The sequence below is a fragment of the Lontra canadensis genome, unplaced genomic scaffold, assembly GCF_010015895.1.
Source record: "Lontra canadensis isolate GAN:19392208 unplaced genomic scaffold, GSC_riverotter_1.0 scaffold85, whole genome shotgun sequence".
Taxonomy (NCBI): domain Eukaryota; kingdom Metazoa; phylum Chordata; class Mammalia; order Carnivora; family Mustelidae; genus Lontra; species Lontra canadensis.
In genome coordinates, this window is record NW_022631079.1 from 4621683 (window position 1) to 4648121 (window position 26439).

A 26439-nucleotide genomic window follows, 5' to 3' on the forward strand; every position below is an offset into this window, starting at 1 on the left:
GAATAAGAGGTGTGTGTGTGGGTTTTTTTTTAAGATTTTATTTATTTATTTGAGAGAGAGCGCGTGCACATGAGCCCAAGTATTGGGGAGGCAGAGGGAGAAGCAGACTCCCTGCTAACCAGGGAGCCTGACATGGGGTTCGATCCCAGGACTCTGAGATCCCTACCTGAGCCAAAGGCAGGTGTTTGACCAACTGAGCCACCCAGGTGTCCCCATGAATTAGAGTTCTTGTTTCTCAAATCCACAGTGGTTTTTTGTATTTCTAGTACGTAAGCGACCCTTTCTACTTAGATCCATAAGGCACGTTGATTTACATTTTTGCCTCCTTTGGTCGCTTGGCGTTCAGAAAGCAAAGTGGTTGTGATACTATTTCTTTGAGGTACTGAAAAAAATTGGTGCTGCATACAGAAGCAACAACCCCCATGCCACTGTCTCTGAATTGCTGAAGAGAGAACGTTTCCAAAATTCTCAAGTCCCGGGCGAGCAGGGTTACGGGAATGGAAGTCCGGAAGTTTGTGAGCCCGCCGCACGCGGTTATGGGAGTTAGTAGCCCGCGGCTCCTTCTGCGCATGCGCAACACCTCGCAGGCGCTTCCAAATGTTCCGGCTTTCTGTGGGAGAAGGTCCGGAGCCTCCAGGCGTTCGGCGGTCTGCATGCCGTTCTCCGAGCTCGTGCAGCCGGAACGGGAGGGTGTGCGAGGCGAGAAGGATGGGGAGATCCGAGAGGGTTCCTGCGTGGCGCCAAGACGCGGTTGTGGGCGACGTTGCTCCGCTGTAGGGAAGAGGCCCGCGGACCCCGGCGGGACCCTTGGCTGTTCTTCTGGAGAGACTGGGTACGAGGAGGCCTCGGTCGGGTGGAGGGATCACGAGACGGGAGACTCTTTACTAGGGGGAAGGTCGGCTTGGAAGGCAAGGAGGCGGGGATTCGGCACCCTCGGAAGTTGCAGACTCCGCGTTGATCTGCCGGCGTGGTTTGTGCGGCAGCGGGGGGCGTGGAGTAGGGTGAAGAGGGAGGCGGGGCGGGGGGGGGGGGAGTGACCGGTGCGCATGCGCGATGGGTGCGCTCGGTCGTAGAGCGGCGGGAATTGAGCAGATGCTTTGATTCGTGGTGGGCTGAACTATCAAAGTATCATCTGCGAACGGTAAACCTGCGTGAGACTTCACGTCTGTAAAACTGAGGATATTAATAACACCTGTCTCGTGGGGTTGTTCAGAAGATTAAATAACATAGCTCAGTGCCTCGCTGTAAATATTAGCCGCTGTTAATAGAATTATTCTTATCACTCGTTGCATTATGCTTTCAACCTCTCACTTAGGTCGGTATAGCTCTCTCTGCCATAACAAATTATAAAATTGAGGTGGAGAGGAATGTTATATACCCTATGTCACAACATTAGCAGATAAACTAGAAAGCAATTTATTATTTTGTTTTTTAAAGATTTTGAGAGGGGAGAAAGGGAGCATGATCGGGGTGAGGGAGAGAGGAAGAAGGAGAATCAGACTCCCTGCTGAGCAGGGACCCCCCCCCCCCCCCCCCCCTCAACCGGAGGACTCGATCCCAGGACCCCAAGGTCATGATCTGAGCTGAAGGCAGTTCTTAACCTATTGAGCCAGCCAGGCGCTCCACTAGAAGACATTTTTTAAAAAATTCATTCATTCATTCATTCATTCAAGATTTTATTTGATAGAGTGATACAGCCAGAGAGCGCAAGCGGAGGGACAAGGAGAAGGAGAAGGAGGCTCTGCACCCAGTGGGGAGCCTGATGCAGGGGGTGGATTCCAGGCCCCTGTGATTATGACTTGAGCAGAACGCAGATGCTTAACCATCTGAGCCACCCAGCCGCCCAAGAAGACAATTTTAGGTGTTTCTCCAAATGACATGGTCTTTGCAGCTTCCGTCTTGGTTATAAAAGCCAGCATGGCATCCTGCAGAGCACTTAGCAGAAATAATTAGCCGTGTGAAGACATGATCTGAACGATTGAATCTTAACCGTGTAGTAGCTCTGTGTATGGGATTTCTAGATGTCTTCAAAGTGTAGTAGCTCTGTGTATGGGATTTCTAGATGTCTTCAAAGCCTCTGATAGAGACGGTATAATTGTATCCAAGTTAGGTTTGTAACAGTTCTCAGCAGCCTTGATTTGAGTTTATGAAAGGTCTGACCTGAGAGTCTATGGAATAACAAATACATTGAACTGTGGGCCTGGGTGACAATTCCAGCTAAAATGAATTTGCCCCTCAGGTGCCTTTCTCATCTATGTTAGAAAAGCACATCTTGTGAAGTAAGAAGAAGGAGTCTCTAAGTATATGTTTTGTTGGAGAGAACCCTCCAACTATTTGAGGTTCTTTCTTTTTTCTTTTCCTTTTTCTTTTCTTTTCTTCTTCTTCTTTTCTTTTCTTTCTTTTTTTTTTTTTTTTTTTTAAGTAGGCTCACTGCAGGGCTGAGCTCATGACCCTGAGATCAAGACCTGAGCTGAGATCGAGTCATTTGCTTATCCGACCAAACCACCTAGGCACCTCTTGAGTGAGTTTTGAGCAGAGTGTAGTTCCCAGAGAGGAGCAGATGCTAGGTTTTCACAGGCGTGTTCAGAACAAGTGAGATTTGGGAATATTGCCCCATTCAGAAGCTCCCAGGCTGCCTAATGGAGAGAAGCCTGGACCAAGGGCAGCTGGGCTGGAAGGAGTGAAGGATGGTTAGGTGACCTGGGAAATAGAACTGCACTGGAGGCATTCCAGGGATTTGCGGGAAAGGGCCTTAAAACTAGATGCGAGTCAGTTTTGTCTCACCAATCCCAGTTCAACCCCTACTCTTTGTTTTTTACTCCCTCTTCCCAGATTCTGAGCTCTGCTCACACAATGAATCTTGCATTTAAAAATGTGCTGTTGAGTTCTTTACAAGACAGCAGTACAAGGAGAGTTACTTATTTTTCTTCTTGAAAGTTGAGAAGAAATTGGTGCTGAGAATGTAAGTGAATTTCCCTGTCTTTGTGTTGGGGCAGAACCCAGAGGAAACGTTGAGCTTTCCTACCCCAGTCCTGTGCTGACCACATCACCACTGGTTTAAAAAAAGATAGCCATTTGAGAAACTGCATATGCTTTAGAAAAATAAAAGGTACACTCACTTGAAAGTGCCTCCATCCTTTTTTTCTTAGCTTTGGTTGCCTTCTCTAACTTGAGTAAACAAAGAAATACAAATGTAATAACAAGTTCTGTTGTACAGCCTTTGCTGAAGGTTTAGTGTTCCTTCATCTAGCATATTATAATTTGCTTAACCAATTTTTCTCATTTTTAAAATTTCTTTGAAACAGAACAAAGGGGTACAGACATTGTTTAAAAATGTCCTAGACAATAGTTCCATTCACCCAATGAAAAATTGCACACCCAAGCTCTGCATGGCCAAATCACAGTCATACGCAGTCGTGTGGGTGGTTTATCATATGTCCTTTCCTGCCCCTTCTGCGAGGTGAAAAGGATATTCTCCCACAGAGGGGTATTTCACCCAGGTGATGTTTGCAGCTTTTTAAGAAGGCAAGTCCAGGAACTGCAAGGCAGTCTGTACCTCTAATGACTTCATTCCTCTTTCTCTATCCCAGCTCTGCCTTCAGAGATTTCTACATTTTTCCAAGGGAGACCAGAAAAATATGAAGAAGTCCTGTGTGAGTTATTGAAGTCATTTTCTGCTTTGTTTTATAATGGAACTTATGAGGATAATGACTCATGTTTAAAATAGAAAAGTAGAAGTAGATAAAATGAACCTGAGGGAAATAGCCTGACACAGTGGTTCTCAGACTTTAGTGTACATCAGATCAAAACTGGGAAGTGTTTTAAACCATAGAATGGGGCCTGAGAATTTCGTTTTGAACAAGGTTGCAGGTGATGTTGAGGTGTGTAGACCAGGAGCATTGGATCAGCAGATCAATAGGGCAAAGTTGGCACACACACACACACCATATAAAGTTAGATGTTTATCAAACTTGCAAATATTTCAGACTTTTAGCCATGACTCCCCCCACACTCCCTCCCCAGCACCCCCCCCCCCCCAAAAAGAAACATGCATAGAAACATCCCTATTCCTTTTGGAGCCTAAAGACTTTCTGGCATCAAGAGCTGAATAAAAAACTTGTTTCTCCTTATATAAATGATGAACAACCTTCTTGTGGCAAACCACAAACTAAATGCCTATAATTATTCTTCAGTGGAAGCAAAAGACAGATTACCAAGCAGAACCCAGTTAATGAGGTTTTTTAGGAGAACATATTACTAAAACGCATGTAGAGAGCTTTCCCCTGGTCTTGGTTTTTGTTTTCCCTTTATAAAACCTCGAATTTTTATAGAGTAAACTGACCGCATGTCCTTAAAATAACTCCAAAACTCTCAGACCCTGGCAACCACTAATCTGCTTTCTGTCAGTATGGACTTGGATCTTCTGGATCTTTTGTATGAGTATAGTCATACAAAATGTACATTTTGTGTGTGTCTTCCTTCACCTAGTGTAATGTTTTTAAACTTCATCATATTGGAGCATGTTACAGACTTCATTGTTTTTCTTTTCTGGCTTTATTAAGGTATATTTGACAAAACTATAAGGTATGTAGTGAATATTGTGATGATTTTGATATTCATATACATTGTGAGAGGATTCCTCCCATCTAATCTAACACATCCATCACCTCACATATTTCTTTCTTTGTTTTTGGGGGGTTTTTTTGGCGAGAGTATTTAAGCTCTGCAGTCAACAGATTTTAATTGTGATATCAACTGTAGTCACTGTGTTATACATGAGATCCTCAGACCTTCATTTTATAGCTAAATGTACCTTTTTACCAAGACTTCATTTCTTTTTATCATTGAAGAATATTCCACTGTGTCGATGGACCCGAGTTCTGTTCATCCACTTACTGGTTAACAGACGTCTGGCTTGTTTCTGCTTTACCACTGTTGTGAATAGTGCTGCTCTAAACATTCTGTGCAAATTTTGGTAGAATACATGTCTTTGGTTCTTTTGGGTATTTACTGAGAAGTGAAAATGTTGGATCATGCATTCGTTGTAATTTTAAATTACCGCGGAACCACCTGTTTTTCACGTGTGCACAATTTTATATTTCCATCAGCAATGCATGAGAGCTCATTTCCCCTCATTATTGACAGCGCTTGTTGTCTTATTATAGCCATCGTAGTGGGTATGAAGTAGCATCTCATTGTGGTTTTGATTTGCTTTTCCCTAATGTATGAAGTAGCATCTCATTGTGGTTTTGATTTGCTTTTCCCTAATGTCTAACGAGTACCTTTTTGTGTGCTTGTTGGATATTTGTATATCTGCTTCACAGACATGTCCATTCAAATCCTTGGCCTGTTTTTAAATTGGATTTATTGAAGAGTATTTTGGGTAATAGATTTCTATCACATATGTGATTTTCAAATATTTCTTCCTATTCTGTGAGTTGTCTCTTCATTCTCTTGAAAGTATACCCTTTGATTCACAAAAGGTTTTAATTTGGTAAAGTCTTTTTTATCTATTTTCCTTTGTTGTGTTTGCCTTTGAGGTCGTATCTAAGAATCTGTTGTCATTCTAAGATCATGAAGATTCACTCCTGTATTTTTCCTAAGAGTCTTACTGTTTCTAGCTCTCACATTTAGGTCTTTGATCTATTTTGAGTTAATTTTTGTATATGATATGAGGAAGGGGTCCATTTTCATTCATTTGCATGTGGATATTCAGTTCCAATACCATTTGTTGAAGAGACTCTTTTTTTCTCTCATTGAATGATCTCAGCACCCTTGTTGAGCGTCAGTTGACCATAGGTGTATGGGTTTGTTTCTGGATTCCCACTTCTGTTCATTTGTGGATATGATAATATCCATATGTGGATATTATGCTGGTTCCTTGTGTTTGATACTGTAGCTTTATAGCAAGTTTGAAGTCAGGAATTTGAGTTCTCCAGTTTGCTCTACTGAACAAATTCTTCTTGACAAACTTGTCAGGATTGTTTTGGCTGCTTTTTTTTTTTTTTTTTTTTAAGATTTATTTATTTATTTACGAAAGAGCGAGAGCGAGAGAGAGCACACACAAGCAGGAGGGGCAGGGAAAAGAAGAATCTCAAGCAGATTTCTTGCTGACCCCGACATGGGGCTGGATCTCACGACCCCGAAATCATGACCTGAGCTGAAATCGAGTGCTGGAAGCTTAACCAACTGAGCCACGCAGGTGGCCCTGTGTTTAGAATTTAATATTGTGTTTAAGATCTATCCAAATTGGTTACTTCATTCCTTTTAATATTCTGTTATGACAGCATACATTTTAGTTGTCTGTTTCTTATGTCATTTCTGTTTATCATTATTATGAATAATTGTGCAGTGACCATCTTTTACATTTTCTCTCCCTGTATAAGAGCAAGCATTTCAAGTATTCTGTAGTGTACACACATGATAAATATTGTTGGGTCAGATAGACTAAGCATTTCTAGTGTCACTTTATGCTGCCGAATTGGTCTAAGTGACCATACAACTCCCACCGGCTGTTAGATGACAGGACAGCTTTCTTCTTGTTTCTTCTTGTTTCTTCTTGTTGACAGTTGATACCGTTATTTCAAAATTATGGCCAGTCTGATGGATGATGAAAACCTCATTGTTTTGATTTGTATTTCTCTGATTTTGGATAAGATTGGGCCTTTCACTTTTCTTCTGTGAAATGTTGATTTATATGTTTTGTATATTTTTACATACTTTTCCGTTAATTTTGTTCTGTATTTCTTACTGATTGATAAATATCCTTTATGAGTGTTGTATAGTAATCTTTGTTCTATTCGTTGTAAATATGTTCTCCAGAGTTTGTCTTATTTTTTTCACTTTGTGGTATCATTGGTAATATGAAAGTTTTACATTTTGATGTGGTCAGATTTGTGAATCTTTTTTCCACGGTTTTGTTTTGTTTTGTTTTAGTTCTTTTATCCTTCAGTGTATTCCCATTGTGACACATAGTCACATTCCTGTGTCTTAAACTTAGCAGGTATTTCCTCTCTGAGGTATACCATCAAATTGAGACACAATTCGATTGATTTCTTTCATTTACTCTTTGTTTTTAGGGTTTTGTTTTCATTTTGATTATTGTTTTTGTATAAGTATTAAAAATATTTAAATTTTTCTAAAGATGGACTGTGAATATAAATTTAGCAAAGTATATTCAGAGATCAGTCTGGCTTCTCTCTGTCCCCTTATCCTACTCCTGCCCTTACCCAATGTGGGTAGCCATTTTTTAAGTTTTTAATTTTTATTTTACTTATTTTTTTTAAATATTTTTATTTATTTCTTTGACAGACAGAGATCACAAGTAGGCAGAGAGGCAGACAGAGGGGAGTGGGGATGCAGGCCCCCTGCTGAGCAGAGAGCCGGATGTGGGGCTCGATCTCATGACCCTGAGATCATGACCCGAGCTGAAGGCAGAGGCTCAACCCACTGAGCCACCCAGGCACCCCTAAGTTTTTATTTTAATTCCAGTGAAATCAACATACAATTTCATATTAATTTTAGATGTGCAATATAGTGATTCTCATTTTGTTATTTTTAATATAAGAAGGCTCATATGTAGATCTTTGTCACATTGTACTTGATTTTTTCACTTAAACTTTGTGGGTTGTTTTTTTTTAAAGAATCAATTAATTGACAGACAGTGAGAGAGGGAACACAAGCAGGGGGAGTGGGAGAGGGAGAAGCAGGTTTCCTGCAGAGTGGGGAGCCTGATGTCGGGTTCGATCCCAGGACCACGACCCAAGCTGAAGGCAGACACTTAACGACTGAGCCACCTAGGCGCCCAGTTCTTTTTTTGTTGTTGTTTTGGGGTTTTTTTTGTGTTTTTGTTTTGTTTTGTTTTTTGCTGTTTTTTTTAAGATTTTATTTATTCATTTGAGACAGAGAATACAGAGAGAGAGCCTGAGCAGTGGGGGAGGCAAGGGAGAAGGAGAAGCAGGTGAGCCGGCAGCCAGATGCTGACGCTGGCTGGATCCCAGGACCTGAAGGCAGACACTTAACCATTTGAGCCATTGAGGTGCCCCTAACTTAAACTTTGTTTTGTCATTTAATAATGTATTATGGAGTTCACTCTGTAGTGCCACAAAGAGATACTCCTCAGTTCCTTTTCCAGTTGCTTAGCACTTCATGGTGTGAGTATAACATAACACATTCCACAAGTTCCTTAGTAATCAATATTTGGGGGTTTTTTAGTCTTTTGCAAATATAAATAGTGATATAACCTCTTCTTTCTTTGATCAGTGTGCCCTTATGGTTGGTCCCCAGAAGTGGGATTTCTGTGTTAAATGGTAAATTCACGTATAATTTAGCTAACTATTGCCATATTTCACTTAATGGTGGTTAATCTTTTTTGTATTTTGAACAGGATATGAGGATGCTTTCATGCATATAACAATTAAGTATGTGTGGTTATTCTTTTGGATTTCTGCCAGTCCAATAGGAGTGAAATAATTCAGTATACTTTTTATTTAAATTTTTCTTTTTAAAGGGTAAGCTTGATCTTCTAAGTTTAGTACCATTTGCATTTCTCTTCCTGTGAGTTTTCTCTTCACAGTTCTTGCCCATATTTAGAGGGTTATTGGTTTTTTCCCTTTTAGAAATTCTTTATATAGGGACCCTAACCTTTCTTTGTCATGTAAGTTGCAGATACTTAATTCTGGGTTGTCATTTTTCTTTTGATTTTGGTTTTTCTTTTATTTTGTAGAGGACTTGGTTGGTTGGTTATGATTTTATGTAGTCAGGTCTGTCAGTATTTTTTTTTATTGCATCTGGATTTTTAAAAGTCTGATGCTCTAGTGACTGAACTATGTGAGCTCTGCATCTGAATTTTTAGTCATAGTTAGGTAAGTTTTATTCTTTCTTAAGTTATGGGGGAACTCACCCATGTTTTCTTCTAGTACTTACATAGCTCTTACTTTTTATTATTATTATTTTTTTACATTTAAGCTTGACCAGTCCATTTGCAGTTGTCCTGATGTATAGACGAGAATGAGTTAGGAGTAGGTTAGCTAGGTTTCTTAGGCATTAATGCTGCAATCAAGGTGTTTCTTGGGACTCCTTATCTAAGGCTTGGTTGGGTTCCCATCTGTACATATGTGGCAGAATTTATTTCTGGACAGCCGTAGGATTCACAGTAGCTTGCTTCTTCTTTGAGGTCAGAAGAAGGGTCTCTGATATTTTACGTTCTTTAAAAGACTCACATGAGGGATGCCTGGGTGGCTCAGTTGGTTAAGTGTCTGTCTTTGGCTCAGGTCATAATCCCGGGGTTCTGGGATCAAGTCCCATGTTGGGCTTCTTGCATGGCAGGGAGCCTGCTTCTCCCTCTGCCCCTCACCCTGCTCGTGTGCTCATGCTCGCTCTCTCTCTCTCTCTCAAATAAATAAATAAAATATTAAAGATAAATAAATAAAAGGCTCACATGATTAGGTCAGGCCCACCCAAGTAAATCTTCCTTTTAGACCAAAGTCAACTGATTAAAGGATCTTATTTATACTTGCAAAATCTGTTTTGCTGTAGAATGTATCACAATCACAGGGACTTAAGTCTCTTCCATTTAAGAGGAGTTTACCTCACGTTGTTGGATCCATTGGAGGTCATCTTAGATTCTGCCTACCATAATTAGTGTGAGTTTATCCATCCTGTTTTCCAAGGTAGCTTTGGTTATCTTGTTCATTCAAGTTTCTATGTAAGTTTGAGAGTAAACTTACCAGTTTCCACAAAAATATCTGCTAAGATTTTAATTCTGATTGTCTTGAATTTATAGGCCAATTTGTGGAGAAATTAGATATTTTTGTAATATTAAATTGTCCAAGCCATGAATATAGTGTATTTATTTATTTAGGTATTCTTTGTTTTTTTTTTTCTCAATAATACCTTATACATTTCTGGAAAATAGTCTTGTTTTTCCTATTAACCAATTTTTAGTGTATGACATGAACATTGATTAGCTATTTGTTTTGATAACCTGGGAATATGTCTCTGTTTCTTCTTGCTATATTTTCCACAGTGGTCATTTCATAAATGGGTGGTATAAAACCTATGAACTGTATAAGATAGTCAATTCAGTTATGGGAAGAAAATACTTGGGTATCTCCCTAGATTTATTGTAATCCATAAAAAGAAGAGTGAAGAAATCTAGTATACAATGAAATGGAGATACACACTAATGTACTGTAATTATGTAATGTGATAAATACAGCTACACTGGCAATCATTATAGTATATAAGCCTATCAGAGTTACACAATGTTAAATGCCAAATATATTCATTTGAAAAAAATAAAAGTGATTTAGGAAAAATAACAATAATGCAATTTTTTTTTAAATATTTATTTATTTGACAGACAGTGAGAGAGGGAACACAAGCAGGGGGAGTGGAGAGGGGGAAGCAGGCATCCCGCTGGGCAGGGAGCCCGATGCGGGGCTCGATCCCAGGACCCTGGGATCATGACCTGAGCCGAAGGCAGATGCTTAACCACTGAGCCGCCCAGGTGCCCCACAATAATGCAATTTAATATATAAATTCACATCGTAAGTTTACTGTTTATAAAAAAGGGTTTCCTAAAATAAAAAAGAAAGAAAGAAAGAAAAGGGTTTCCTAGATGGAACAGTAACCAAACATTTTGGGCACCCTGTCCTACAGGAGTTATGTTCGCAATTATTAAATAACATTTTCCCTGAAGACGACTGTATCTCTTTATGTGAACATAGTCCCAGCAGTCCTTTCCTGTGTGTTCACTTACTCCTTTAACTACATTTTTAAAAAAGATTTTATTTATTCCTTTGACAGAGAGAGAGAACACACACACATAGCGGGAGAGGGAGAAGCAGACTCCCCACTGAGCAGGGAGCCTGACATGGGGCTCCATCCCAGGACCCTGAAATCATGATCTGAGCCAAAGGCAAACACTTAACCAACTGGTGCCCCTTAACTACATATTTTAGAAGGGTACATGGTTATGCTCTTCATGAATGATACTATGTTCATGAATGATACTATGTTATCAGTGAAGCCCACCCTAATAGCAGGAATAGAACTTTTCTCCCCTCTGTAATCTCACTCTACTTTGCACCTGTTTTTACTATAGTAGGATTTTATGCTACATGGTAGTTGGATGCTTCATGCTTGTGTCTGTCAGATTATATGCTCCTTGAGAACAGTGACATGGTTTTATTGGTTTTCAGATTCTCAAGGTAGGAGAGTTCTTTATGGCATGTAGGCACATGATGGGATTCCAGTAACTTATCACACTGGTGAGGAATGTCTGTCATGCTTTCTCCTCCAACCAAGTACAAAGGTAGACACGCCAGAACACATTTTCTAATTATGAATAGTGAACTCCGTAACAGTTCTTCGACAGCTTTTCCATGCCTTCCAATTGTGATTACTTACATTTGAACACAAATGTGCTATTTCAGGAATCCTTATCATTTGCGGATGTGACTGTGGGCTTTACCCAGGAGGACTGACAGCATCTGGACCCTGCTCAGAGGACCCTGTACAGGGAGGTGATGCTGGAGAACTATAGCCACCTTGTCTCAGTGGGTAAGGATTGTTTCCCATGTAGACTCCTAGTATGCACTTTCTTTCTTGGTTTGACACCTCTAGAAGCTTTGTTGAGTTTAATGATATTTAGGTTTGAGATTTCAAGTATTAAACAGAAGGATTATTGAATCACTGTAAAGAATGAAGTGTTGTAATTGGCCCCTGAAGCTTCATCTTCTGTGTTCTTCAAGGGCCCTGAAGCCCATGAGCCTCGCCCAATTCCCATGTCATTTCCCAATTACAGGGTGTTGCATCCCTAAACCAGAAGTTGTCCTGAAGTTGGAGCAAGGAGAGCAGCCATGGATGCTAGAGGAAGAGTCCCCAGGTCAGAGCTACCCAGGTAAGTTAGTATGTATTAAACAGATGGACACTAGGTCACATGGTATGACTTGTTTTTATTCTCAGGTGCTTGCTTATATGTTCATTTTCACATTTAACAAATACTGAGTACCTGCTGTGCCTCACTCAAGTTTTAGGTGCTGAAACACATGATCAAACTGGATTTGTTCCTGACCTCATGGAGCTTACATTCTGATAGGGAAAGAAAAGAAATAAACAAACATACACATACTATGTGCATAATATGTCATAATATACATAATATGTACACAGATACACATACTATATACATAGTATGTCCATAAAATCGCAAGGAAGTTATAAATTGAAATAACGAAATGTAATACTTGAGAAAAGGAGGGCATTCAGGAAGTCATTTTGATGATATCAACTTGAATGAAATGATATAAAATGCACAGGTTTACATGGGAATAAGCATTTGGTTGTATGAGCAGAGGTGATATAGGGAAGACCCCAGGTTGGAGATACTTGGAAATTATTAACTTATGGTAGTATTTTAAGTTTTTAAATTTAGTATTTGAAGCTAAGGGATCAGGTAACCACCTCTCCTTAGAAGTAAGAATGAACAAATTTGAGAGGTATGAAAGCTGTCCCCTGGGACACTAATGTTTAGAAGTGATGAAAGTGAGAGGACTCAGCAAAGACAGAAGGAACAGTCTAGAGATAAGGTGGAAACATACAATATGCTGTCCTGTAGCCAAGTTAAGATGGTTTTCAAAGACAAAATGAACTTCTTGAAGAAGAATGTATAAAGTCAGCATTTTCGCCTTTGTCTGCAAATCATCCAGAAGCACTAAGGGAAGTGAGCAAGACAAGCTTCATTATATGACACTAGTGGATATCTGAAATCCCAAATCAGTATAAGTGTACCTGCAGCAGAGCTGATGACGGGATCAAGGAACGTGTGTATGTTAGCAGGTGGGTAGAAAACAAAAGCATTTCTGATGCGCACGGGGTCTGGCAGTGCGCCTTTCATGAGCAGAGCACATCCACACCTAAAACTTCCATGAACAACAGTGCCATGAACTAGATAGCTGAGCTCCCTTGGAGACAGTTTCGTTCTGCAAAGGAGACATACTGGAGTTTAGAAGCACAAACCACACTTTTCAATAGCCCTCTGTTTCCATGATGGTGCAAGAGAGACTGTACATGAGGGAAAACCACCTCATAGACACTAAATGTTCAGAAATAATCTTACATGCCATCTTAGTGGGTACTCCTCTGACACAGAATTTGATGCAGAAACTTACTTGACAACGGTTGGTTGGGATTTGCAGACCTTCTACAAAAGTGAGGGAAGCATGGGGGACGGCAAGGCTGGTTAGGAGGAGGGGAAAGCTCAGGGGGGTGATTACCTCGTTAACTGTAGCTCTGTAATTAGCACATCTGATTGCTCAGACTAGCAGGACATGTTCCGAGTCTCACTGTGAACCACTGTGTGCCAGAGCAGCTGGTCAGAAAGGTGGAAGGGAAAAGGATACTATCTTTTGTCTTGTTCCTCTCTCTCAGATGAAATTGTTCTGTAGAGTTTTAACTACCTTTCTTTCCTGGATTGCATCAGACAGTTGGTCTAGGCAGATGCTGGGGAAGTCGGAGCCTCCATGGGCCCAGTTCAGCCTCTTGGGCTTGTTTCTGTGAAGTGAGCGCAACACTCAGTTTTCCTCAATTTGGAGCTGCAGCAATGCCAGCCCCAGTGAGCTGACTCTGTGATGACCTAGAGAGCAAGCCATTGGGGAGGCTACTCCCACGAGGAAGGAAGGCACATCCTGGTTGATCTGTAAACTGAGACCAACACATGTGCAGAACCCTTGTTCATAATGAATTACCCCTCTAGCCTAAGGGATGACTCTGTTCCCTCTCCCAGGTAAACCTTTTGCAGTGTGCTGTTCCTTGAAAAGCTATCCTTTGAGCCCAAGTAGTGGAAAAGGAACCAGCACAAAATGCCTGCAAAACTATTATAAGAAAAAAGGGGTGAAAAGTATCAGGAAGAAAGCTAGTTGGTGATAGAATTGTCATCTGATCAAAGTAGTCATAAAGTAGGTAAATTATGTGACCAAATATTAAATCATGAGTTTCCAAAGGGTGAACTAATTGAATTAATTATCTCTGTGATACAAGTATTTAAGAAAGATATTCATAAGGGAATAGCAAACACATGGCAGGGTGTCAAACTGAGAAAAGAGAACAGAATATAAAATTACAGTAAAGAAAGCAAATTGGAAGAATCCCAAGGATGAATACATACGGTCAAAAATCTGTTCAGGGCCGCCTGGGTGGCTCAGTCATTAAGCGTCTGCCTTCGGCTCAGGTCATGATACCAGGGTCCTGGGATCGAGCCCCACATTGGGCTCCCTGCTTGGCAGGAGGCCTGCTCTCCCTCTCCCACTCCCCCTGCTTGTGTTCCCTCTCTCACTGTCTCTCTCTCTTAAATGAATAAATAAAATCTTTTTAAAAAATTTGTTCAGAAAGAAAGGATAGATGTAAGCAAAAAGAAAACGAAATAAAGTTTGAAGATTACATTAAAAAGAGAGTTCACATACATACCATACATAGAATTCACTCCCCAAAAGAGAAAGGAAAAGAAATAGAACAAATGTTTAAAATATTTCAAGAGTACTTTTTGTGGGAGAAGAGATTTGTGATTGAATCTGTGTAAAAGAGCCAGTCCTTAGCAACATTAGGATATATTGTGATAAAGGGACTAGATTTCAAAAACAGTTATTTTGACAACCAGCCAATATCAGAGAAAGTCCAGATAGCCTCAGACTTTTCCATAGTAAAATCTGTAGCTCAGAGTCAGCAGAGCAGTTTCTACAAAATCCTCAAGGTGTCACATTGAGAGTATTACACCCAGTTAAGAAGATACTCTTCAACAAAGACAGCAAGTCTTTTCTGAATAGACAAGAGCTCTAGGATCTTTGTTCCTAGAAGCCTCTGTTAGAGAATGAGTATCAGGTAACCAGGGAGTGACATAAGAAAGCATGGTAAAAAGACTGGTAGTAGACTCGGAATTTAACTGAAGAACTAATTTTATGTTGTTTTTTAGTTTTATTTTTTCTTAAAGTCTTACCTGTTTAAGAAAGAGAGAGCGTGAACACGGTAGGGAGAGAGAGAGAGAAACAAGCAGACTCTGTGTTGATCATGGAGCCCGACGAGGGACTCTACCCACAACCCCGAGATCACGACCAGAGCTGAATCCAAGAGTCAGACAGTCAGCCGACTGTGCCACCCTGACACCCCCCAAAGGACTGACTTTAAAACAAATGTGGGAGCTAGGTGACAGATTGTACGAGTTGCAAATCTAGGCAACACAGAAAGGGTATATATCTATATAGATAAGAGGAGGCTAAAAACAAACGGAGAGGAGAGAAGGTATACAAATACGGTGACTTCTTTTATAACATAATGTGTGTTTTCCTAAAAAAGAATCACTGCTTCATATAAAAAAACCAGCATTTAACTAATGCCCTTCTAAAAGCTCAGGATATACATCAATGAACAAGAAAGTCAAGGACTCTCCTTTTGTTGGGCTTCCATTCAGGAGGGAGGTGTAGAGATAAGGACCACAGAGAAAGAAAGGATGTGAATAAATTAATCCTATAATTTCAGGTCATGCTAAATGCTATGAAGGGTTTTAAAGACCAGAAGATGAGATGATAGTAATAGAGGGTATTGGGGATAAGTAGACTGTTTCAGCCAAGTGGCCAGGGGTAGTCTCTTCAAGATTGTATCTGGAAAGGGCCTAGATTATATGAAAAATCTTGACAGCAAAGATCTGTGAGAAGAGCATTGATGAGAAGAGGCAGGAACGCCCTGGGCAGGAGCACCCTTGACTAATTCAATCGATAGCAAGATGGCTAGTGTGTTTGTATCATGACAAGCACAGTGAGCAATGGCATGAAATAAAGTTGGAGACACCAGCATAAACTTGATCTTGAAGTTCTAGGCCATGCTGCAAAATTTGAGTGTCATTACAAAAAAATGGGGGTCCATTGCAGTTTTTAGTAGTGAAAGAGACTATAATATAACACACACACAAAAACGTTTTTGGTTCTTTGCCCGTGGTTCCTGGCACATAGCTCCTAAAACCCTTGGAATCTCTGGCATGAAAAGAGTGTCTTTTGTATACTGAAATAACTGGTGGCTGGGGGCCGCTAGATCACTTCAGGTGGGGCGGGGGTGGCCATCACACCAGTAGCCAGTGACTTAATCACTCAAGCCTAGGTAATGAAACCCCTCTAGGAGCCTCTAAACAGCAGAGTTCAGGAGGCTTCGAGTGGTGTGCCCCAGAGAGGGTATGGGAGTTCCACATACCACACACATCCCCAACCCTTGCCTATATATCTCTTCTCTTTGGCTGCTCCAGAATTGAATCCTTTATAATAAATTGGTAATACAAGGGGCGCCAGGGTGGCTCAGTCGTTAAGCGTCTGCCTTTGGCCAGGTCATGGCTGAGCTCTGCATCGGGCTCTCCGCTGGGAGGGAAGCCTGCTTCTCTCTCTCCCAATCCCACTGCTTGTTTCCCTCTCTCACTGTGTTTTTCTCTCAGATAAATAAATAAAATCTTTAAAAATAAAATAAAATAAATTAGCAATATATAAGTAAATAGTTTGTTGGGGTTTTTTGAGGTATTCTAGTGAATTACTAGTCTGAGGTGAGATGGCTAGTCATGGGAACCCACGGTTTATAGTCAGAAGCCCTGGAGGCAAAAAAAGAAAACAACATAAATAGTCCCTTCAGCTTTCTTGTAATGTCTATGTGGTGTATCTTTTTCCATCTTCTTACTTTTAATCTATTTATATTTAGAGTGGGTTTCCTATAGATAATATATGGTTGGGTCTTTTTTAACTAATGTGAAAATCTCTCATTTTTTAATGGGAATATTTTAACCACTAAGTGGATGCCTGTGGAATACTATACCTTCAGTCTGTCACAGTCTGATTTCAAATTACATCATTGCTATTTTATAAGAGGCTTACAGTGTTACAATAATATGCTTATGTTCGTCCTCCCTTTCTGTGTGATATTTTACTTCAAACCCCACAAGGCAGCAGCTCTTTCTGCTTACAGGTCTTCATTGTGCAAGATGTTTTCTGTCAGTACGGAAATCTGGATCGACACTTTTCTGTCCTTAGTTGATTTACTTCACTTTCTTCTAGGTTACAAACTACCTTCTCTGATTTTTAAATCTCTGTTTTTCCGTATTTAATATTCTGTTTTCTCTTGTTGCTGTCAAGATTTTCTTTTCATCTTTGGTTTTCAGCTGTTCAACTCTGTTGTTTCCAGATTTACCTTTGATTTGTTTTTTTTAGTGTGGGGGGGTGGGTTTCCTGGTTATTTTGTCTTCTCGGTTTCCTAAATAAGTGGTTTGATGTATTTCATTCTTTTTTTTTTTTTTTAAAGATTTTATTTATTTATTTGACAGACAGAGATCACAAGTAGGCAGAGAGGCAGGCAGAGAGAGAGGAAGGGAAGCAGGCTCCCTGTTGAGCAGAGAGCCCGATGCGGGACTCGATCCCAGGACCCTGAGATCATGACCTGAGCCGAAGGCAGCGGCTTAACCCACTGAGCCACCCAGGCGCCCATGATGTATTTCATTCTTAATTTGTGGCTATATTTGATACTGTTCCCTAGTTCTTGGGTCTGTCATGTCAGAATTTCCTCAGTGTCTGTGCTCCGTTTCCAGCTTTTGGCTGCCCATCCAAGCCTGTGTCACAGAGGATTTACTTCTTTACTCCTGTTTCTCTTCCAGCAGTCAGCTGAGCTCATGCTGCTTCAATGAGAAATAAAGCCAGCCACCAGTTAACAGTGATAGATACAGATTTTATTCAGTAACTGTTGGAATAGGAGGTGAGAAGTTTCAGTAAAACTGAGCTCAACTCCACATAATGCTAAGACAGCTAGGGACTTACAGCCAACAGGCAGAGTGGGGGGAATCACTGGATAGAGGATTAATAAGAGAAACACCAATAGTAGGGGGATTCTTGCTGAATGCAGATCAGGCATTAACCCATCAGGGACAGGGTATAAGGAACTTGATCAGATATCAAAGATGAAGGGACTGTCACTAGACTGACTTAAAAGGGTTCTTGCTGAAACTGAGCTCAGCCCGGATAGACCTGGAAGACCTAGTCAAGGCCTAGTTGAGAATAGGGCTCAGAGGACACTAACTGAGGTTTAGTCAACAGGAGAGTTCGTTTCAGAGTATCATTAAATTCGCGTTGGTAATGAAATAAATTATAGAAGCTGTACCTTTAATTGTGTAATTTCATTGTAAAATTCTAATGGACATACTACAGGAAAAGAAAATGAAACCCAAAAGAATGCTTGAGAGGAGTGGCAAGTGATACGTCATGACAAAACACAGAGGTGATTCTGAACAAATGGATGTGTAGAGTAATTATGATACTAATATGTAGGGCAAAAAAAACATACACGAAGAACTAACTATATAAATGAGGTGAGAGGTGATCAAATTGAGTTTGATGCTTCTGTTCTTCAGAAAGGGAGATCTAAGATAGTGAATTATTCTAGATTTTAAGTTAAATATTCATGGTATGATGTGATGGATAGCCCCTTAAAGGTGAGAAACAGTGTGTATAACTTTTAAAGTTGTAAGGAAGAAAAAATGGAAAAGATAAGAAATTATTTCAAAAAGAAGGAAGAAAAGTACAGTAGAATTGGTAGTAAAATTGTGACAAATATAAAGTACCAAGTAAAATGTGAGAGATGACTTGATATATTTCAGGAATCACCATAAATAGAGACAGACTACATTTACTTGTTAAAGTACAAATTGTCAAATTGGATCTTTGAAATAAAATAATACCTTCCTATAGCTAAGATAATAGGTTTTCATTTGTTCTGCTAACTACATATTTATATTTTTAGCATCTTTTGCCCACTTGACATTCAGTGTTATACCTGTCTGTATATAGCAGATACAGGATATCCTGATCCCTTCAGTGTGGGAAGAAGTAATATCAGTCAGCATTTACAAATCATAAATTTTCCCCACTTCATTTGTTACCTCCTGTGAATCTTCTCTTGTAACTGTGTCCTTGTGTCATGTCATTTTTCTGTCTTCCTTTCTTACTAATGTTAGATCACTATTGTTATATTTTTGTAAACTTTAAAAAAATTCTTTTTATATTCTGTTTGTTCTGATACCACCCAGAACACTTGGGCATACTGTTTTACTCTTTGTTCTGATTCCTAAATGAAGTTAGACTTTGCCTGCCAAGGCATCTAATTTATCATGTTAATATCTTGAGTTGTATTTTGCCCAATACATAATATAGCAAACTTATGTTTTTCTCATTTAATGACCCTTAATCTTTTTTACCCTTTGAAAAAAAAGATTTTATTTATTTATTTAGAGCAAGCACACATGAGTTGGGGGAGGGCCAGCAGAAGAGGGAAAGAAAGTATCTCAAGCAGACTGTGCTGAGGGGCGCCTGGGTGACTCAGTCATTGGGCCTTCAGCTCAGGTCATGACCCAGTGTCCTGGGATCGAGCCCTGAGTTGGGCTCCCTGCTCAGCAGGGAGCCTGCTTCTCTCTCTCCCTCTTCCCCTGCTTGTGTTCCCTCTCTCTTTCTCTGTCTAATAAATACATAAAATCTTAAAAAAAAAAAACAAAAAAAAACTCTGTGCTGAGCGTGGAGCCCTACACAGGGCTCGATCTCACAACCCTGAGATCACAATCTGAGCTGAAATCCAGGAGTCAGACACATAACCACCCTAGCCACCCAGGTGCCCAGTCACCCTTAAATACGGCTATGTTTCCTCTGTGTGGCACAGAACTGGTGCTAGTCCTTCTTTTTAGGATTACCCACAGATATGCTGTCCTGCCATATAAATCTACATTTCATTCCTAACATACTTGGGGATTTTTGTGAGTTAATACATGAAAAGTACATGGAAGAGTGCTTGGCTCATGGTAATGGTTAGTTTTCCTGTTAACTTTTCTTGTTCTTAATATCATTATCATTGGTTTTAAGCACATTTTCAAATTTAAGCTCAGCTTTCCACAGCTTTTAAAATGTTCCTTCACTCCTTTAATTTACATTATCTACTATAGAATCTGATTCCTGGTAGTGTATGGATGTTGAATGAAGAAGCTATTCTCTGGATTATAATTCCTTCAAAGAGAGCATATCTTACTTTGTTATATAACATATAGTGGCTATTGGATCATTACTTAATTCATTAACTGTTCCTCATGATGAGTGAGAGAGCCTTTATATTCAGAAAACACTACAAGGAATTAATTTCTAAATGGACATGTTGGGTTATAAACCTGTAGGTTCTTGTTCAAAATTACAGATTTGTAGAAAACTTGAACTTTATTTTGAAAAAGCACACCACTTGTTAAGGACCATGACTTTCATAATCACTCAGGTGTGTTCAGAGGGAATCAGATATAAATACTTGCCACACCGTAGATCGTAGTTGGAAAAAGAAAAAAGATTACTGAGTATTTCAAATTTCGGCTGTTAACAGGGTATGTTTATGTTTCAAGGGAGTATTAGCCAGCATTCTGATAGAATGAGATGTATAGAATGTGATTAATTTTTTAAATTGATGTATAAGTAGGACTTGAAATGTTTGTGAAGACTTATGAGACAGTGTCATTTTCCTAAAGAGCGAAGTTCTGAGCAAGTCCAAAATGGGAATGTAAGCCAGCTGAGTTGAAAAGTCTTGCTTGAACTTGAATGATTTTTGACAAATTAATAGTCTGGCATTTCTACAAAGAAGACACTTATTATGGACTAGTGAAGCGATCACTTGAATACCGGATATGTATGTAGTTGAGGACAAGTTCCCCCTCCACCCAAGCATTATAACTGCAATATGTTTCCTTTAATGGCACTTGGAGACAATGGGCTTTGAAGAGGTTTTTAAACAGGGTCATCATTGTTACATTGTATGTACTGAGCAAGAAGGTAATATGAAGTATAGCTGAGAATTCTTAGGATGAATAAATATATCATTGAGTGTTTGGGGTCAGGTCTTCCATGGTCATAAATACACATAAAACCAAGAAATGTAGAAATCTGGGTGTAAAAGAAAAATTCTTACTAATAATATGTCAGAGCAACTTTACAGTGGGGAGAAATTAGCATTTGGTGGTAGGGTATCTGACCAAATAAGCTTGAATATACCACAACTAAAAACAACAGAAGGATTTGATTGTCTTTCAGTCTTTTTCCTCATCTTTTTAATTCTACTTTTCCTGGTAGACATTTGTATTTTTTATAAGTAACATGAATAGAAGGAGAATTAGAAACTATAGGACTCTCTTCATAGGCACAAAGAAATCAGTGCTTCCAGAAATTTAATTTGGTATTAACAATATACTAAATTAATGTATATATAACAAAACAGAAGTAGTTTTAAAGGAGGGAGAATGAAACTGGAAACATGTAAAGTTTAGAGAGAATTTAGGTACACTAATGTAAGTATGAGAGGAAAATTATATAAAGTCTGATCCTTCTGAACGATATCAAATCGTTCCTCTATTTCTTTAGGGCACTCCTATCTACTAAGTTTCATGGCCTCTCTAGTTCTCTGCATTTCCCCTTTCTAGATGAGCCTTTTTTTTTTTTCAAAGTCTCTTCTTCACCATGCTTTATACTTATTTGTAATGTATATATTAAGTCTTAAAGTATGTTTTTGTAAATTGCCAAATGTAGATGTGTGTGTTCTAAGTTTTTAATCCCCTTTTCTACCCTTTCAGGTTTTGTTTTTCTAATCCAAAGGGATGGGGCAATATGACTGTTTGGATCACTCTTATTTCACAAAACTAAGTCAGTGATGTAGAAGGGCATTTGTTTTAAGTGTAATTTCATCATAATTAAGATACGATTCATGGCTTATGGTTTGTCTTTTTCATCTTTAGAAGTCTGCAAAGTTGATAGCCAAGCAGAAGAGACTCGAGAAACCCAGGACAGACGTTTCTGGCAAGCTCCATTTATCAACAACAAAACACTGACTGTGCACAGAGGTAATGTATTAGGAAGCATTTTTAATTTCAGCACAGACACAGTTCCTTCCATAAAAATACCGTGTAGGTGTGACTCATGTGGTATGAATTTGAAATGTGTTTCAGAATTAATTATTAGTAAGAAAAACTATTTAAGTAAGAAGGCTGTTGGCCTCAATACATACGGGAAATTGTTCCTTCATATTAACCATGAACAAACTCAAATGGGAAAGAAACCTTGTGAATTCATTCAAAATGGAAAATACCTCAGTCATAATGAAGATTTAATCCCGTATCAGAGAACTAAAAATATAGAGCAATCCTTTATTCAAAGCAATAAGGAATACAAGGAATGTGGGAAAGCTTTCCATGAGATGGCAGTTGTCATCCCATATAACCAAGCTTACATAGGACAGAGCCCTTGTGAACATAATGAATGGGATAAAACATTCTGTAGTAATTCAACCCTCATGGTCAGTAAGATGGCACAAAGAACAGAAAATCATTATGAGTTTCAAGAATATGTTAAAACTTTTGAGAAATCATCTCTCTTGGAACACAGAGTTCATTTAGAGGTGAAAGGTTAGGAGTATATTGAAAGAGTGGATAATTTCAATGGGAGATCAGACTTTCTTGGCACAGGAGAGAGAATATTTGAATATAACAACTTGGGAGAACCCTTTTGGGAGAAGTCAGTTCTTAATGTAACTCAGAGAACACACATAGGAGACAAAGTCTATGAATGTAATGAATGTGGAAAAACATTCTGCAAAAAGTCAAAACTCACCAAACATCAGAAAATACATACAAAAGAGAAACCCTATGAATGTAAGGAATGTGGGAAATGCTTCTCTCGCAAATCTCTCCTCACTTTACATCAGCGAGTCCACACAGGAGAGAAACCTTATGAATGTAAGGAGTGTGGGAAATGCTTCTTTAGAAGTTCATACCTCATAATTCATCAGAGAACTCACACAGGAGAGAAACCCTATGAATGTAAACAGTGTAGAAAAAGCTTCTACCATAAGTCATATCTCACAGTACACCAATGAATTCACACAGGGGAGAAGCCATATGAATGTAATCAATGTGGAAAAACCTTCGTAAGTAACTCAGTCCTCACAATACATCAGAAAACACACACAGGCAAGAAAACCTATGAGTGTAATCAGTGTGGGAAATTCTTCTCTAGAAACTCCTACCTTAGAGTACATCTGAGAACTCACACAGGGGAGAAGTCCTATGAATGTGAGATATGCGGGAAAGCCTTTTGTCACAAGTCAGATGTCACTAAACATGAGAAAACTCATGTAGGGGGAAAGCCTTATGGATGTAATCAGTGCGGGAAAACCTTTAGTCGCAACTCTGGTCTAAAAGTACATAAGAGAACTCACACGAAGGAGAAGCCGTATGACTGTAGTGAGTGTGGGAAATCCTTCTCTGAGAAATCAGTCCTCACAGTACATCAGAGGATACACACGGGAAAAACCGTGTAAGTGTAATAAATGTGGAAAAACCTTCTACAATAAATCAGACCTCACTAAACACCACAGAACTCACACAGGTGAGAAACCCTATGAATGTAAAGAATGTGGGAAGTTCTTCTCTAGGAATTCATACCTGACAGTATACCAGAGAAATCACACAGGAAAGAAACCCTATGTGTGTAAAAAATGTGGGAAGACCTTTTGCCGTAAGTCAGACTTTACAATACATAAACAAACACACAGAGGGGAGAAATCATACCACTGTACTCAGTGTGGGAAAACCTTCACTTGCAGCTCAGTCCTCAGATCACATCAGAGAACTCACACAGGTGAGAAGCCCTATGGATGTAATCAGTGTGGGAAGTCATTTTCTGAGAAATCAGTTCTCACAGTACATCAGAGAATACACACAGGGGAGAAACCTTATAAGTGTAATGCATGTGGGAAGTCCTTCTATCATAAGTCCGATCTCACTAAGCATCAGAGAACACATACAGGAGAGAAACCCTATGAATGTAATCATTGTGGGAAAACCTTCAGTTGCAACTCAGGCCTCGAAGTATATCGGAGAAGACACATAAGAGAGAAACCCTATGAATGTATTGAGAGTGAGAAAACCTCCAAGAAATCAGTTATCACAGTACATCCAAGGTTACACACAGGGGAAGAAAATTTATAAATACAGCAGTGAGAGGAATCTTTTCTCTTGTGATTCATACCTCAAAATACCACAGAAAATTCACAAAGGACATGACCCCTATGAATGTAAAGAATGGCAAATTTGGGGCGCCTGGGCGGCTCAGTGGGTTAAAGCCTCTGCCTTCGGCTCAGGTCATGATCCCGGGGTCCTGGGATTGAGCCCCGTGTTGGGCTCTCTGCTCAGCAGGGAGCCTGCTTCTCTTCCTCTCTCTCTGCCTGCCTCTCTGCCTAATTGTGATCTCTGTCTGTCAAATAAATAAAATCTTAAAAAAAAAAGAATGGCAAATTTTTACCCTAAGTCATCTTCCAAAGTAAACAAGAGAATACTCGTAGTGGAAAAATACTCTGAATTTGTTGAATGTCTGAAAACCTGTTGAAATAAGACAACTAAAAATGACTGTAGAAGAAACCCTATTAATGCATGTAGGAAATATGGGGAATTATTTTATTATGAAGTAGAACTTATTAAATAAGGAACTTACGTAGGAGATAATCCTGTCAAACGTGTGAAAATATTCTTCCAGAATTTGGCCTTAAATAACAATCATACCACACTTGGGAAAAAAGTGTCAACATCTTGTATATTTTTGAGACCTTTATACACAAGTTGTACTCAATGTATGTCAGGGAAATAATAGGGAAGATACCCAAAGAATGCACAAATGTGGTTCAGCCTTTATCGAGAAATGCCATTTTGTTGAGCAAGACAATTGATATCGGAAGACATCGTAAAGATGTTTTGAGTGTGCACGCTTTAACAAAATTCGGACTTTCTTATATCTGAAGATTGTATTGAAGGAAGTATGTCTTTAGGAAATATGGACAGAAATTTTCCTTTAGCTATATTATTTCTGATCTCAAATTTTTTAATAGAAATAAAACTGAATATATAGACATTTATAAAAACATTAACTGTGGAATGTGAAGCTTTTTGAAAAGAACAGATAAACTGAATATTCTTCTCAGACCCTGATTTCACTTTTGGAAAGACATATGTCACTCCATCTCCCTGTCAGAGGGTTTTTGATTAGTCTGTCCCCAACCTTGCTGATACTTCTGCAAATAATGCTTGATGGTCTGGTTCATCCTGGAATCTACTCTAGGGGTTCTCCTCATGGACTAGAGCCAAATCAGGATGTACACTGCCATCAGCCTGGGACAGTTGAGGATGTGTCTGCTTCCTCTTCTTGGGTTCAGGAACCAGAAGTAACATTGAGTGTGTTAATGAAAGTAGAGTACTGCCTAGAGTGCCGGGACTTTTGTGTCCCAACTGAAACTTACAGGAAGCTCCTCATGGCTTAACCTTATTGAATTCAGGCCTGTTGACCCAGTGATAGCCCGCCTTTCCAGGGAGAGAAACTTGGTGGTGTTTTAGTGAAATATTTCATATATGTATCTAATTATGAGGCGTATCTTAACCATTGGTGTGTCTGCCGCAGGTTGGAAGTAATGTAGTGCAAGAATAGTTGAAGTATCTGCATACCATCCTTAAATCCATTCCATATCCTATAACTCCTACCACCTTCAGCACTTTTCTGAATTTGGTTAGTATTGATCTCAGGTCTTACTAGTTTTTCAGTAATATTTTACATTTTACATATATTTCTCTGTGTTTGTGTGTGTGTGTATGTAACATTGTTTTGCTAGTATATCAGTGGGAACTCATGTTTTGCAACTTATTTTTGTCTTCAAATGCATGTTTTGATATTTATACATACTGATATATTTAGGTTTAGTTGATTAACTTTAATAAAGCTTAATATATGACCATAATGATATTGTCTCTTTTCCTGTTTATGATTTTCAGAATTTTAAGATCTTATTAAAATAATAACGCTTCCAAATTTTTAAAAATCAACTCTGGGCAGTAATTGAAATATGGTTAAATATACCCTATTTAAGTAACCAACTTGAGTTTTAATAAGAGTATACTCATATGTGTGACTCCTACAGTTCAGAGGACACACCCATTACCCAGAAGGGTTTCTCATTCCTGGGACTTCCCCCTCCCTCCCTCTTGGCCTCTGGCAACCAGTGATTTGCCTTCTGTAACTAGGTTAGACTGATTTTTTTAAAATACCATTTCACATAAATGGAGATACACACTATGTCCTCTTCCTTGTCTGTCTTTCATTCAGCCTGATTTTGAGATGCATCCGTGTTTTAGTATCTGTCAGTAAAACCTTCATTTTTTGATTAAGTCATATTTTATTGTATGTTTAGTACTACAGTTCTGTTTATCCATTCCCTTTCCAGTTTTTGATTGTTATGACCATAGCTGCAGTGAACTTCATGTGCATTTTAATGTAGGCCTATTTTTATTTCCCTTGGCTAAATACTTAA

The 26439-nt window shown here is 39.2% G+C and overlaps 1 protein-coding gene across 1 annotated transcript; it reads left to right on the plus strand.

Moving 5' to 3' along the window:
• Positions 1-659: 659 nt before the first annotated feature.
• Positions 660-25551, plus strand: LOC116882597 (zinc finger protein 33B-like). The gene is given in 8 exon segments (XM_032883117.1): positions 660-832; positions 3591-3653; positions 11439-11565; positions 11810-11905; positions 21827-23393; positions 23395-24064; positions 24066-24172; positions 25536-25551. Coding segments are annotated over 7 exon segments (2598 nt in total). The 5' UTR covers positions 660-832; positions 3591-3638.
• Positions 25552-26439: the final 888 nt, after the last annotated feature.